At 33.3% G+C, this 17,150-nt stretch overlaps 1 protein-coding gene across 2 annotated transcripts in view; it reads right to left on the bottom strand.

The window, feature by feature from the left end:
- Positions 1-3,365: 3,365 nt before the first annotated feature.
- PPM1A (protein phosphatase, Mg2+/Mn2+ dependent 1A) overlaps positions 3,366-17,150 on the bottom strand; it is a 65,336-nt gene continuing 51,551 nt past the window's right edge. For both annotated transcript variants that reach the window (XM_043988136.1, XM_043988137.1), the window contains exons 4-6: positions 13,907-14,015; positions 11,344-11,401; positions 3,366-10,381 (exon numbers count right to left, since the gene is read on the bottom strand). In XM_043988136.1, the coding sequence (XP_043844071.1) occupies positions 10,352-10,381; positions 11,344-11,401; positions 13,907-14,015 (197 nt within the window). In that variant the 3' untranslated portion in view covers positions 3,366-10,351. The remainder of the gene's footprint in view (positions 10,382-11,343; positions 11,402-13,906; positions 14,016-17,150) is intronic.

The following is a 17,150-nucleotide window of genomic DNA, read 5'->3' as shown; positions in this document are numbered from 1 at the left end:
AAAGAGGAAGGGGTAGTTGGTAGAGTCAAGAAAGACTCATGCAGAAACAGATACTTCAGTTATCTTTTAAAGAAAGGGATTTTATGAGCTAGCACTGCAGAAAGTATGAATTTTTAAATATGGGTAGAAAAGCCAGTGAAAGGTATGGGGATGGGAGTCCAATGTGTTAGAAACCAAGAGAAGTCCAATTTGGCTAGATCTCAAGAGGGGGAGTAATGTCCAATGAAGTTGCAAAGACTGGGGCCAGGTTTGTGAAGGTCTTTAAAAGTCAAACAGAGGAAGTTCTATTTTATCTTAGAGACAACAGGGAGCTATTGTGGCTTATTAAGGATGGGAGAAAAATAGTTAGGAACATGTATGTGAGAAAAATCACTGGCAGTTGTGTGGAGGACAGAGTGGAGAAAAAATCAGCCAGGGAGACCAATTAGAAAGCTCTTGGAATAGTCTAGCTTGAAATAAGATGTTTGTTGAGTGGGGAGAGAGAAGGATAAGAGGAAGAGATGCTATGAAGATAAGTGCATCAAGACTTGGTAACCAAGTGCATCAAGGACTCAGTAACTTGTTGGATATACAATGAGGAAGAGTGAGAGGTTGAGGACAACAACAAGGTTATAAACCTAGGATACTTGAAGAGTAGTACCCTAGACAGAAACAGGAAATTGGTAAGACAGGGGTAAGAAGAAATATGGGAGAAAGGATGCGTTATGTCTTAGACATGTTGAGTTATTCTGAACATCTAGTTTGAAATGTTCAAACAGGTAGTGTGGTACTGAAGCTCAGGTGGGAGAATGAAGCAGATACATAGATCTGTGGGTCATCTACATATAGATGGAAGCTGGGAGGTCACCAGGAAACTGTAGAAAGGAAGGGAATGTCCAGGAGAATTTAAAGAGGAATTAATGTATTAGAGACTGTGAAGGAAAGCTTAGGAGAGGTGAGATATAGGGAGATATAAAATGACAGGACTGTGATGGGAGATATCCCATATAAAATGACATGAGGTGATGGTTAAAGAAGAGTGTCAAGAATTTTCATTTAGGAATTATAACACTTGTGGGTAGTGGTGAGATACAGGTTGTTTGTTCCTGTGTGTAGCTGAAGCAGAATGGAAGTTAAGGAATTTTAAGTCAGGAGGTTAGGGAATTTGAGGAACACATCATTTGTGTTGAAGTTCCCTCATAGAAAGGCAGGAGTTGGAAGGAGAGGAATTCAGTGAGCCAGGTGCTAAACTCCTTGAGAAAGAAGAATGCTCTATGGGCTGGTCTACAACAGTCACTGCGGCTTGGACAGGATGGTCAATTTTGATAAAGTAAATCTAAAATGAGAAGTTGCTGCACAATGGCAGCAGAGGAAGATTCTTGCCCTCACCCCCCTTCATGCCTTACTCTTCCTAAACCTATCCTCCATTCCTTGCATAATACAACTTTGCATCATCCACAGTCCTCTCTCTTAGCCTTCAAGTTCCTCATTCCCAGTCTCAACCCTTGTTTAAGGTAGAGTTTTAATAGACAACCTACTTAATAAATGAAGATAGGGAAAAAGTGAAGAAAGAGTGGCTCCCTATAGAGACACTCAATAGGTATCAAACTATCTTGAAGTTTAAAGTAATGGCAATAAATAAAAATTCTAATGATTTCCTACCACTAATATTTTTTTTAAATTACAGAAAAGCTAGAGGAATAAAAAAAATGGAAACTATTTAAGGGAAAATCAACTCTAGATTGACTGAATACCTTTTTGTTCTATTTCATCCTACCAATATCACATTATTCTATTACTTTAGTTATCAGGCTTCATCATCAGGGTAAATAAAACTTCATATTCTACTTTGATAACTACATAAATTCATACAGCAAAAAACTAAGAAGCTCCAAGTGCTTCATATTTATCATCCATAATTTCATTTGTTCTAAGACCATTTGCAGAAGCAGATATACAGATTAATGACTTGATTACAGGCAGAATTAATATATAAATATATATTATAATAAATAAAATCTTTTAAATTTATACGTTGGGGGGGCAGCTAGATGGCGCAGTGGATGGAGCACTGGCCCTGGAGTCAGGAATACCTGAGTTCAAATCCGGCCTCAGACACTTAACACTTACTAGCTGGGTGACCCTGGGCAAGTCACTTAACCCCAATTGCCTCACTAAAATTAAAAAAAAAAATTTATATGTTGGGGTATTTTTTTTTCTCCTTAAGCCTAGCTAAGGCATAAGTAATTGTTGAAAACTATTTGACTTATGAAGCTGATCAGGGATAAACTGAACAGACCCCATCTCACCAACTGTTCTTTTTGAAGGAGAGTATATAAGCTTCTCAAATTCCCACTCTACGTATTTCATTTTGGACAGTTTTCACCTCCCGGAAGGCTGAGGAAGAAAAAATATTTATTCCCACAAGAAACTGTTAGTCTTCCTGCTTATTAAAAGCTCTGGTCAGTTTTTTTGTAGCTTTTTCATACTATAAGAGATAACTGATTTGAACTAGGCTATCCATGATTGCTTATAAATATGAACTCTTTCCAAATATATGAAAAGCAGCTTAGGGGAGCAGCTAGGTGGCACAGTGGATAAAGCACTGGCCTTGGATTCAGGAGTACCTGAGCTCAAATCTGGCCTCAGACACTTGACACTTGCTAGCTGTGTGACCCTGGGCAAGTCACTTAACCCCCATTAGCCCACAAAAAAACAAACAAAAACATAATTGGGAAAAGCAGCTTAACATGGAGAGGAATGAGAATTGGCTGTGGAGACAGGAAGACATGCGTTCAAGTACTACCTCTGATACACACTAACTCTGTGATTTAACCTCTGAGTGCTCCCAAGCAATTCTCTAGGTTGTGTATTAAAGAACTGACAATGAGTGAGGACTTCAATACTGGTAATTTTCCATAACAATGAAATATAGATCCTGACCAAAAAGAAAGAAGTATTGTAATTCTAAGATAAACTTCAAATTTGCCTTTAAGCTAAGCAATGAACAAGAAAACTATGTAAATTTTAATTAAGAAAGAAATATGCTCAATACTTTCTTCCACATATACATCTAAAGCCAATTTCAAGTAATCCAGGTTTTTCTTTAGAACAAGTTATTAAAATCAGTGGTAATGACTTCATATTTAAGTGCTCTATACAAAACTAAACAATCATAAATACACACACATTATGCAATTACCTGTTTATTATTTAGTGGCACCACTTTTTGGCAAACTATAAATTATTTCTAAGTCCCATTTCCCATATACAATCTGTAACCATTCACAGGCTTAATGCAATTCTTCAACGGAGTCCAAACAAAAGTATATCTTAAAGAGTTAGAAACTAAATTCACACATTTTGTTTGGGACCAGAAACTGGTACACAGTACAAAATATACATTTATTGAACTTATTGTAAACAAATTTTGGATCACATAAACTGCAATAGTGGGTAATCACTGTGGAGAATATTATACATTGTATTTAAGGAAAATAGCTCTGCTTTTTTATATTAGTCTCAAAATTATAAATTTTATAATGAAGCTAAGTATTCTGCAAACATGCCTTTTAAGCTTACATGTCTTCATTCATAATATTAATACAAATTAAGGGGAAAATTACATTTCACAAAAAATTTGAATATTATTCTAGGAGCTAAAAACAATCAGCATTGCATGGCACTACAGATAAGATGTAATTTTCTCCAACGAAGATACTAGAATTCATAAAGGGTGAGAAAGCAGTGATTTCTCTACTTCAAAATGCATACAAATGGGACTTCTACTAATTAGAGATGGGTCAAAATTAATCAAAACATCCAATCAGTGACAAAAAATCCAAACCAGTTAATAGTCAAACCTTTTTATTGGATACACATTGTGGAAGAAATGCCATTAACCCTAGGCTAGTGGCTTAAAATGTTAGATACAATATCAATTTCTTCTCTATTAGTACTTAATCTATCATACCTTGAAATCTGAGATGGCCTGAATAGATGCATAATATTTAATGGATTCTAACATCAGCAATGAGATGAATACCAGAAATCTAGTCTCCTAACATCCAAGGGTTAAAAGAAAAAAAAAATTAGTGAACCTTTGACAATTATGTGGATAATAAAGTATGCACAGGAAGCACTACATTATATGTGCCTTATTTGAATCAGTATTTCTACTATAAATCTTTTTTTAAAACTCCACTTAATCTTCTGTCAGTTAAGTTTCCAGGGCCAAATCTTCTTAGAAAAAGATTACATTTCTTAAAAAAAAAAAAAGTGGGGAGGGAGGGAGATTAGTCCTAACGTTATCATTCCCCTCACCTTTCAACACTTACAATGCAAAATTTAAAAAACTTATAGGGTATATGTTGCTCTGCAGAACAAAACCCTGCCATTAGTTATTTTCAGAAGGTAACTCTACATTTCAGATTTTTGCCTAAATTCCTAGCCTCCAAGCAACTCTCCTTTAACCACCCCCCCCAAACTTAAACCTTCCTAATGTAAAACTGAGTTCAGTTTGTGTTCTGATTATTGTTGGGTTTGGTTGTTTGGGGTTTCTTGTTTGTTTTATACACATGTAAATATATATGTAAATATCTAATAATACAATACCACTATAATAAATATACTATGCATATGGTATTTTTGGCACTCACTGATTATACCTGCAATTACCAAATTATAGGAAAGTAGGTGTAGAACCAACTATGTACACAAATTTAACTTGCTTCAAAAAATACTACACATATTTGCAAATAGGTTATTAAATAGTAATTACCTGGATGATCAAAAGGTTTTGTGTACAAAAGAACAAAAAGGCTTTACATAATTTTTCTACACTTTAAAATTGATGAGAAAGCAATTATCAGAAAAATTGAAATGACCCACAGAATTAGGATCATTAAAGGGTTTTGGTGTAGTGATAGTGTAAAAGATAAAAGAGTTATAGTAAACACTGATTTTATTTTTATCAGATGAGTTCAGAAAAAATATAAATGGCTACATTAATAGAATTCTTTTAAAAGTTACTTCCATGTTGATGGAACATTAACTTTTATCACTAAGTATTTCTTGCAGCAAAAAGTGATATTGGTTGAAATTAAGATTGGATTTTCCTGACACGATGCAACATTAGGACTCGAAATGGGACTACCACCCCCACTCCACCGACCTATAATACTTACTAAAATAGTTAAGGCCCACTCTTTTCATCTCTACCCCTCCTGACGTCCCATATCTACTTTTTCCATTATTTTAATCCTATTTTAACGTATCCTTCAATAAGAGGCAGCATGGTGCCATCAATGGCTAGGGGCTGGTCTTGGAGTCAGGAAGACCCCAGTTGAATTCCTGTCTTTTTAACACAAACTAGCAGTAAAGAGGACAATGGACAAATTATGTAACCTGTCAATGATCCCAAGCAACTACCTGAGACTATAAAGTTGTGGAGAAGTCTGTAACAGTGGTGGCAGTTTTCACATAGAGAGTTCTCCACCCCAGGGAAATCAGATTCAGACCCTGACCCCTCAAATTTATTAGGCATTCAAACACTTTTAAATATGTCCTCCCTCATTATAATGAGACTAAACACCAAGCATTCTTAGTCAAACAAAACTAAATTGGCCTGTTTCAGTCTGATAATAAAATTAAAGGAAGAGAAACTAGATCCAAACAGTGAAGGATGAAGCATTTTGTGTGGGACAAGGGAAAACATTGTTATCTCTTCCTCACATACCCAGCAAATTGATCAAATAAGCCACGTCTTTTTCTCTTAGTTATGAAATAAAAGTCTAAGTGGTCAATGTAGTTTCATTGTCAGCTAAAATTGTCCTAATGAACACTTTCATCTAAGCATTTGCTAGAAATTTCATGGGGCCATGAGCAAACAGCTTAAAATAGCAAGTAGGTAAAAGGGAAAGAATGTAGCTATGCCAAAGTCAATAAAAATGGAAAATGTTCACTTGATAGTGAAGCAGAAAAGGGCAAATTCCATTTTCTTTATTTTTCAGAATACTTGAGAATTACTTGTAGTTTAATAGAGAACAGTTCCTCGCATCCCAATAAGCCATACCTAGAAATTTGGAAGATATTTAAAGTAAAAAAAAATTATTTCTAGCACTCTGAAATAATGTTTACTTTAAAAAAGAAGGCCCTCAATTTAACAAACACAAATGGATGATATATACTGTGGTGGCATATGACTAAAAGACACAATGGAGAATCAGATATCCAAATTTTCAGGTTATTAACTATTACAATAAATTTTTATGGATAAAGAAAATCATGAAATTTCCCAATACCTAAAGGAAAATAAATCCATTAGAAATTTGGATCACTGCTATTCAACCAAAATGGTCATTCCCCTCCTTCCCCCCAGCAATGTTTGCAAAGCTGTACTATAAGAAGGCTATTGGGACCCCTGAAAACATAAAACTATGTAACCTGAAACAGTTTTTATATTCTGATATATTTACATGAAACCTTTTGTACTAATACCATATCTTATAGTAATACTGTACAACTGGAAATGAAAATATCAGAGCTTTAAACTTCTAGTTTAACTTTTCCATTTAGTCTTAAAAAACAAATACCCATTTTTTCAAAAGCACAATAGGGCAAAATAATGAATTCCTAAATAAATATGTTTAATAATTAGAGGAAGTGAAATTACAATTAAGCCACAAACAGCCACTTTGCTGAAAAGGAATAGAACACTGACGCTGAGCTGCTAATTAATGATGGGATTAGCTGTAGAAAACATTTTGACAGAACTAAAAATTAAAACTCAAACCCTAAACATATTTTTAGGGCCAAGTGATTCATGATTTTCTTCCTGAAAGGTTTGCTATATAATTTTAGTTACATGGAACAAGCTTAATATTTAACATACCAAATGTCAGATCCCTATGCTGAGCACAAACTTTTTTTAAAAAACAGGATTTCAATCTGAAGGATAGAAAAAGATGCCAAGAGGAAAAATGAAGGGCAAATGATATCAATTTTATGGCTTAATTTGATCGACATGTAGCACTAAGCCACACACAAAAGTTAAATTTCTCTACTATACTAAAAGCTTCTTATGGTTAGGGCTTGTTTGAATCCTCCATGGTGCCCAGCACATACAAGGAGTTCAATAAATATTCACTGGGAGGCTATGTTAGTGGATAGAGTACAAAATACCACCAAAGGGATTGTATTATAGGAATGAAACCCACTTGTAATTCAAAATGTCTTAAGTATATACATTCACTTCTTTTTAAAATCCTAATTTCTTTTTTTACTTATGTGAAATCAGGAAATAAAATGAGCAATTTCTGAAGTGGTTCTTAATGCTACAACAAGATCAGGTCAACACAATATTTTATAACTAAAATAAAAGTTTCATTTAATAAATCTTTAATGCTGAGTTGATAAAATAAAGAATATATATTGATTTCTAGAAGTCAAAGTTAATATTGAAAACTGCTTAGAACATTAAACAGTTACCTATTAAAAGGTACATGTCCCCAAAGTAACCATTAAGACATTTTATCTGGCTGACAGTACTCACAAAAATTGACAAAGCAATGGAGCCAAGTTAGGTAAAGGGAACATATCTGTAATGAAACTGGATTTCTATACAACATGCCGTTTCCTTTTTAAATAGGTAAATTGGGTCCATTCTATTAGAACATTTAAATCAAAGTACATTTGGAATACCACATTACAACACTGTTACCACACAAGAATTTTTCCCAAAAGGGAAATAGCACGTGACACTTCAAAAATATGTGGCACAGCCCCTGAGGTGCTAAAGTTTTTAGCACAACAACAAAAACTGAATAGGTACAATAAATGAAATACACAACAAAGGTGCAAAAAAGTGCCTTTTAAAAGTATGGTTAATATTTTTTCAGGGAATATAGCAAAAACATATAGTTCATTGCTCTAATAAAGTATACACACTCACTGCATGTATTTTTCATAATCAAATTAGTACCTAGCATGGCAGTGTTTATTCACAGATAATCGATTCAGTGTTCTCAGACCATAGTAAGTACTGAATACAAAGCCAGAATAAATTATTTTAGACATTTCTTTCACCTTCAGCCCTAGGAGAAACACTGGCAACTGTAACAGTAGAATGTTTTTATGTTCTCTTTCTTTAAATAGGGCCACTCAAATGGCTGTTAAATAAATTTCATTATGACACACTTTGTGTTTATGATTTGAAATATGGCTTTCTGCCATAATTCTTCTACATATGATTAAGATTTTACATCTCAAAAATTTCCGTAGTCCAGTTCAAAGTTTATTGTTTCTAGAACTAGACTTTAGTCTACACAGTAAAAAACAGGCTTGTCCTAAGAAGAGTTCAGCTTTCTACACTGGTATATACGAACCTGGTAGTCAAAAATCACTGGTCATATTAACTAAACATTAATTTTGTATAAGGAGTACAAAGTCATAACTTAGGACATTATGAAAGTTACCATTCTACAATGGAATTAGACATTAAAAGGAAGTGGTCTTTAACCCAAATTATGTTAAACTTATAAATTCAAATAGTACTTACACTTTCTTCATTCATGCTGATACAGGATACAGAAAGACAAACTACATTTAATTACCCTAACACACGAGGGAAAAGAAGGATTTTGCTGGTATATTAGCTATACTTAAATCTGAGACATTTTAAATTACTTTATCCAATATTCTTTAACCTTGCATTAGTTTTAAGGCTACATATTCATGTATATATACACACTTATGTGTCTTTCCAAATTAGGGGAAAGACAAATAGAGTAAATAGCATTATATCACATTTTTACACCAAGATTTGATTCTGTATTAGATGAAGGGTTAAATCTTACATTTTAATGACTTTCCTGTGAAGAAGTCTGCCTATTGAATAATTAAAACTACATACTAATAATACAATATTCTCAACCTAAAGAGACAATACAAAAGAGCACAAAACAGTAGCTTGTCAACATGACTGATTGGAAAACTTACTTTCATCTGATTAAAGGGAGAAGGTAAGCCTAAAATAAGGTAATTTTATTTTGATATCTATAATTCTTTATCTTTTCAAAGTTATTTTTAAGTGATCAATGTTTAAATGTGTTTAAATGTGGTCAACATGCTCTATTTCAAATCACATATGTATTTTTAACCACTAGTATTCTAAATAAGTGGGTCAATTAAAACACACAAACACATTCACACACATCATAGTGTTAGATTGTCAGGCTTCAACTAACATTTTCATTAAAGCTGATGCACTTCTGAATGAAAAAGAGGCAGTCTGAAAGAAACCCATTTAAAACAGATTAAGGAATAATAGTGACTTAAAACCTCTAGTCCATCTAAAGGAGGGGGAGAAATTCCATCTATGCCTTGGGCAACACTGGTCCATTTAAAAATGGGTTTTCATGTCTACATACCTGAAACCCCTCATTTACAATGACACGGCATTTTAAAAGGCAGGGGGGAAAAGAGGAATTACACATACATGATTAAATGTCTTGTTTGTTAAAATCAAGCTTTATTGATAAAATGGAGTTCAGAATATTTTACTAGGAACAGCAGCAGGCCCAGCCAATCATGATAGTAAAAATGCTACAGATTCCTACTCTATGTAGGAAGCTGTTCCTTATCAATTAGTTATTTAATGTAAGGACTTGCAAAAGAGGTGCAAAGAATCAAGGCATTCTAGCCCCAAGATCAATATTCTTATGAATACACTATTACCTGCAATAATAAGCGGCAACAAGGAAAAAAACATCCTGAAAGAGTTTATGAATGAACTAGCTCACTTCTTATGCTAGCCCACTGCCAAGAAAATTAAGGGTGTTTGAAATAACTTCATGGATGTTCATCTCTTTAAGATTTTTGAAATTCATAATCATGTGTATTTTTGAGCATCTCACTGGCCAGGTTGCCGCTTCCCCCCACCCCCACCCCCAGATCCAAAAACACAACATGAATTTAAAGGGCTACCCACCTATCTGTTGCATCACACAACAAGCCAAACATTTTAAACTTTGATAGGTATTTTTAAAGCAGTTCATAATTAAATATGAGCATTTTGTACAAGGACAATTGCACTTTACCAAAAAAAAATCATACAACAAAAATTGCTGAAGTCTGATTTACAATATGAATTATGGTTTGAAATCACGTTTACATAAATCTCAATTTTATAAAAAAAAAAAAAAGATCAGTTCTGGGCTAGTTGTTGTACTGCTGTGGTTCTGTGGTGTCATCTTGCTCACCCTTATAGTATCCCCTTCTTTTATATTGAAGATGGATGTTAAGAAGGTTCAGTGAAGTTGGGGTGTACTTCCTTGGGAGGATGAAGGTAAACTCCAGGCTAGATGAGAAGTTTTTACCACATATCATCAGCTGATGTAGAGTCCTTTATGAAGGAAAAAAAGGTACTTTTTAAGGCCTAGAGTTGCCAAATGTATTACCTTCTGTATAATCTTGATAAGAAAAAGGTTAAAAAAAAGAGAGATTCCTATGTCAGATTCTACACCAGATAGTTTTGTAATAAATAACATCAGGGAAGAAGTTGAATTTGGATCAAAGGTTTATAAACTAAAAGGATGATAAGTAATTTTACTCTGATCCCCAAATTAAACCTTATAGTTTCTCTTCATGCCACCATTTTTATAAACCTTAGCAATGTAATGAAAAATTAAGACCTAAAGTAAAGCCATAAAATGTTGACTGAAAAACATCATAATGTAATCTGATTATAAATAGGGGAATATTAGAGCTGGAAGATACCTCAGTCTAAAGCTCCTTCATTTCACAGATGAGAGAAATAAAGTTGAACCATATTATTTTTTTAAGTCTTCATTAAAAAAAAAAAATAAAAATGCCATAACAACAAAAAAACTCCTAGAGGTTTGCTAATGTGTAGATTTCTGGTATTTGAAAACTGTACTACATTATTAAAAAATGTGAGCATAGCTTAATATTTGCATGTGCAAATTTACTTAAAACTGAAAATCACTCAAAATGCCCATTTTTAGGTTAAAGATGTTATTCCCAAATATAAAAATTACATGGGGGAAATAAACATTCAGAAGGCATGTAATCAAGGATGTTAACAAACCTAGAAGAATTTACAAAGACTTCCTTTCTTTCTTTCTTTTTTTTTTTTTTGGAGAGGTGGCCACTCACCATGATTATGTCCTCAATCACTAGAACTGTTGTTCAGGCAGAGATCAAAGCAAGCAGAATTCAGAGCAATCAATCAGGGGTGTGTGTAAGAGAATGGGTGCAGTGAACAGCTCTGCAAAAACAGGTAGGAAGGAAATGCATTTAGAGAGCAGGGGAAGAGGTAGCAGGAGGAGCGAAGACAGTACTTACAGTGTCATCATTTCTGAAAGGATTCAGTCTATTGTAAACTGCTTCAATTACACTCCGCCTAAATTTTAAAAAAAGAAGAAGAAATGTATTATTTTTCTTTGGCAAATCAAACATTTGCTCAATAACCCATTGCTTCATGTTAAAAACAAATGGCATGAATATTATGAATGCTGCAAATGATTTTACATTTAGGCACAATCTTCTACTTTCTAATCTTAGTAAATAAGGGCCACTTGATTTTCAGTACCACAGATTAGTATTTGAAGTAAACATAGTCTACAAATGTAGAAATCCATGATTCTTACAATGTATGCCATTCTTAAAAGGGGGAAAGGCTGAGAAATAGTAAAGATGCATATACTCCATCTTAAGAGTTTAGGAGTGATTTTACAGTTTCTGTGGTATAGTAGCAACTTTTACCAGCAGTGAATTCCATGTTAGTTTGGCTTGGAAATAATTAATCATTGCTAGCATTTATATGTAGTGCTTTAAGAGTTTGCAAAGAGCTTTAAAGATATTACCTCATTTTGTCCTCACAAAAACTCTGGGAAATAGATACTATTAGCATAAATCGATGCTATTTTATAGATGAAGAAACTGAGATAGACTTAAGTGACTTACCCAGGGTCACAAAACTAGTGAGTGTCTGAGGTTGGATTTGAACTGAGTTTCCTAACTCTAGTCTATCCTATTCCCTGTGCTGCCCAAAGCTGCAAAATTTAACATAATAATGTTTAAATATTATTTTAGATTTAAGTTCCTGAGCTCTTTTAAGCTGGGGCCAAAATAATAGGCAATTGCCCTTTTTGCATATTTAATTATAAAGTAAACGACTGGTATAAAAATTATCCAAACTGTGAAAAACTCCTGAAAAATCTTCAAATTCAAACGCTCCAATAAAATGTAGATTAAAAATTATTTGAAAAGAGGGAGCAACAGTTCTGAAACAGGAACCCAAGTAATGTGTGCTAATTTTTCTTTCAAATAAAGAGTTGTTCATTACAGTAATGTAAAATTCACAATAATAGCATTTTTTAAAATGATGTTAAGAAATGTATTTTGGAATCATTTTTATAAAGTTTTGAGAAATAATCTAGAAGTTATCATTTGGATCCCTTTGGCACATTGCTAATACCTGAACAGAAAGTCAAAACTATGGAGCAAAACCAAATACAGAAGTCTGAGATGTCAATTCAACAGACCTGCCTGCTCAGTAAACCCATCCCTGTACCTGATGCTAAAGAAGCTATAGCAACCTTGGTAAAACATAGTACTTGCCCTTCTGCAAAATATAGGGGAGTGTGAAGGGTTGTGATAAATCACAAATAACTAGCATACCAAATAATATATCATTTTTTTTAAAATGTGAATAAAATGCTATTTCAGGTCCAAGGCAGGAAAAGTCATGACTGACTTAGAGGGAACAGGAAGGATAACAGGATCATAGACTATAGCTGCAAGGGATCTCTGAGATCTTCTAGTCCAACCACCTAATTTTACAGATGAAGAAAAGGAGGCCCAGAGTGATCAAGTGACTTGCTCAAAGTCACACAGATAATAAATAACACAGCCAGAATTCCAACTCAGCTCCTCTGACTCCAAATCCATTGCTCAGTCCACTGCAACATGCTGCTTCTGCTGGGCTTCCTGGAGGAGCTGGCATTTATTACAGGGTTTGAAATTAGGCATTAAAAATGGGAAGGAGGTCAACAAGTAGCAGATTGGGAAAAGAATTCTAGGCACAGGGAACATGATCAAAGAAATGACGGCAGCAAAATGTGGGGCATGTACAGAGCCCTAATTGGAGCATGGGATACATGAAATGGAAATACATGAGAAAAGGCAGAAAAAAACCTAGTGTGGTACCAGACAGGTTTTCTCAACAATGAGGACCCACAGAAGGGTTTTACAAACTAATGAAATCAGAAAGATGCATAGAAAAAAGAGGATACAGATGAGAGTTAAATGCATCCTGTTGTGTCCATTTATATGGAAGCTATTTTAGATAAAAGAGATTTGGTATCTGAATTTTCCATTTGGGCCCTTAAATATCTATTTAAGTTAGTTCAATTCCACTGGTGAAAGTACCTGGAAAAAACCTGCAGCCTTTGAAAACACAATCTGAATAGGTTCCAGAGAAAATGGAAAGAAACAGTCAAACAAGTGAAGAGACTCATCCTGGGATAGTAAGCTTCAAGGTGTTGGTAAAACCATAAGATAATAATACTTTATTTTAATTTAGAAAGACCATTAAGACATATTATCTCAAATGATACTTAAAAATTGGTCATCATTTGAGTCACAAATGACCACATTCTCCAGTGTAAGTGGCAAGTGTCAAAACCAAAACAAAACACCCTGTAAAGTGATGCTTCATCAAATAACAAATGCCTTTGGTAATACCCCAAATCAAAGGCTACATAAAAATCTTATACACGTATACACTTGTGTCACTTGACAAATTAAATCAATCTTAAACATAACTGCCATCTTGACAACTGTCTACCAAAAATATTTTCTAAACTACAATCATGGATCAACATATACAAAATTGAAAACTTACTTGCTTGCCAATTCACCCCCTGGTGGGAGGTTTGGGATGTTCTCAGTTGCTAATGTGCGCATCACATGGACTAAGTCTGGTACGCCTTCGCCCTGCTTCTTTATGATTTCTGGGAATCAGAAGTACTTTTTTTGTAAGTGCTATCCACATTGAACTTTAAAAGACTGAAACAATCAAAGATAGCTTAATATTTTTTAAAATGGCATTTATCACATCTGAGGTTTTCTATACTGGTGCCAAAAGGAAGAAATTCATGATGAATTTTGAAAGTTTATGGTAACTAAATGCAGAAAATGACATGAAGAAAAAGGCACTGAACTGTTACTTTCTAGATTAATTTTAAAGAGTGATCAAGATTAAAAGTAGAAAAATACACAAATATTTCATGTTAAATTGGCATATTACGTAAGCAGGGGTATTATTTACAAATGGAGGAACATCCTTCTTAAGATGTCAACTAGTTACTTCTGAGTAGACCAACTCCTCTCTTTAGACTGGAACATGTTTACTGAACTTTGCCCTGTAAATAAAAACATTGCACAGTAGAGTTTTTAAAGTTACAAAAATCAGAGAAATAATTCCTTAAAAATTTTTGGTCATATTCTTAGAGCCATAACCATTTGATACTTAAATAATTGTTACACTATTAAACAGCATGCACCCATCTTAACCTTATAAATCAAGGTTATACATGCTAAAACGCCACCCTTAATGCTTCATCTAAAGACAATTTATGATTTCACAAGCCACAAGTTCTTGTAACATAGGTATAGAAAGGCTAATTAAGAATGAGCTTCAGATATATGCCATTTCCATTGTTAATATGTGTTTGGTGTGAAAACGGCCCAATTTAAAAGGCAATTTTCTTATACTACTCAAATAAAAATAAACTAAAAATACTCATCATCAAATGCTCCAATAATGGGTATACTAAGGGATATGTCTTGTTACAATGTGGGCACGCATATATTTTGCAACTTGTACCACAGAATGCCAAAGGAAAAATAATGTACACAGGATTGTACAATAAGTTCTTAAAACATGTTCTTTAAGTGTTCACTTTGATTACTAATAATACTATAAAGGCAGGACCATGCCAAAGGTATCATGTGTATCCATATCAAATGTGTTATATGTATTCAACTACATATTAATAGTGGTTAAATCAGTTATATAAAGACACTAGATATTTTTGCAAGTTTTCTTCAAGAGATAAATTTTCTCTTTTAGTAAGCAGTGTTCTTGTGAGAAAAAACAATTCATATCTCAGTTCTTAGCCAAGTGAGGAAAACCTTTGAAAGTAGCCATTTATACAAAAGCTCTTTATTTCCTTTTATCAGATGAAGTTTGTAGATCAAAATAGAAAACTCCTAGCACTAGGGCTACATTTTAGAAGAATTCTATGTATCACCAGATTCAGTAACCCACATTACTTAAGTGGTGAACTGTCTTTCAGAATAAAGGCCAAAATTTTACCATCTAACATTTATTGTGCAAAATTTTCTATCACTCTTAAATCTGAATAAAAAGCAAAGAGCTCAGATTTGGTTTGCCAAGTTCCTTTATTGTATAATCTTTAACATCTAATATAGCTACATAATTCTAATGCTAAAATTCTGCTGTACAAAAATAAATAGATTTAGTGTTTCCTAAGCTAAACAATTTCACAACCTGGTACATTTAACATACAGACTCCACTAAATTAATACAATTATTTAGAAGGATAACTATAGATACAATCTGAATAACACTGATGACAAATTGAACCATTCTGTTGGTTTCAGTAATAAAAAGGAAAAAGATCACCTGTGTTTCAATGTAACTTGTATCCCTTTTTTTTGTTATAAAGTGCAAAAAATACAGTAAAACAAACAAGTTCTAAAAATATAAAGTTGAAAAACAGGGTTAATGGTTCTCTATTCAAAGTGGAAAAACTTAGACTACTTATTTTGACACTTACTACTATATGAACCTTGTTAATTCTTTTTTAATTTAAAAAGCAAAACCAGGAATGAAGTCTCTAAAAAAGCATCCCTTTAATCCCAATCCCTAAAATATACACTGCAATTAGTGCTGCAGAATATTCCTTTTAGCATGAATATTAATAGATATTTCCCATCATATCCCCAAAGCTGAGGCAGAGTTATTCAGAGTTATCAAGGCATTTTAAATAAAAACAATAATAATGTCCAATGTATCGGCCTAGAAATTAGAGTAGAAGCATTATAACAACCCTGGTTTCACAACAAGAAAGATGCAAAACTTTACAAAAAAAAAAACAAAAACAAAAAAACACTTAAACTTACTGGGGGGATTAAAAGATCAATGAGGATTTTCATGAATTTATTGTAACTCTGGTAATAAAGTTAATTTTCAACAAAAAAAGCTGACTGCTAGGACCATTATTTAGGAGAAACAAAGATTATGGTTAAAAAAAAAAAAAGGAAAGCCCAGAAGTCTTTCTGAAAACCTATTTCTAACTATTTTCTCATGTTTTAAGAGATGCCCACAGAGTTTCATCCAAGTAATTAGAATGAATATTAGCATTTCATAGCAATTGTTAGAATATGCCAGAAAAGGTTTCTAATGCATGCTTTGGATTTGAAGATTAATTTATTCTGTTCAACCAGAATAAAAGACACAGGAAATTTTCTACTTTTCAAACTGTCTCCTCTGACAAAAATTAATGAACTTTTAAGAGACCTCAAGGAGCCATCTAGTCCAAGCTGTTCCCCATCTCCATTTTACAGAAGAGGAAACTGTGGTCAAGGGGAGTTTAAATGGCTTACCGAAATTTACATGGGTAATCAGTGACAGAAGTGATCATTTAAACTCAGGTCCTCTGTGTCATGCCAAATACCACCCTGAAATTATCTTCTAACCTAAGTTGATTTAATAATTCCATACATGTTTTAGTATTTTCTACTTTTCTTTCAAGTTTTAATAATATGATTCTTTCTAAGGCATTCATTTTAAGTAGCAGCAGTTGCATTTTTTGCCATAGTAGCTAAAGTTTTGGCCTCATCCTCAGTAGAAGATATTTTAATTTAGAATACAAAATAATCTATATTTTAATAATAAAACATTATTAAACTTAATGCAATTTTTTAAAAACTTCAAAGTATTTCTCAGGTGCCAACAAAACAATTCTAAAGATCTAATATTATAGCATGTAAATATCTAACTAAAGTGAATATTTGGTCATTTTACTTTGAAATAAAATAAACAATGAAGGGAAAGTAGC

This window comes from Dromiciops gliroides, chromosome 2 (genome assembly GCF_019393635.1).
Source record: "Dromiciops gliroides isolate mDroGli1 chromosome 2, mDroGli1.pri, whole genome shotgun sequence".
Lineage (NCBI taxonomy): Eukaryota > Metazoa > Chordata > Mammalia > Microbiotheria > Microbiotheriidae > Dromiciops > Dromiciops gliroides.
This window is presented reverse-complemented; position numbering and strand designations above follow the sequence as displayed.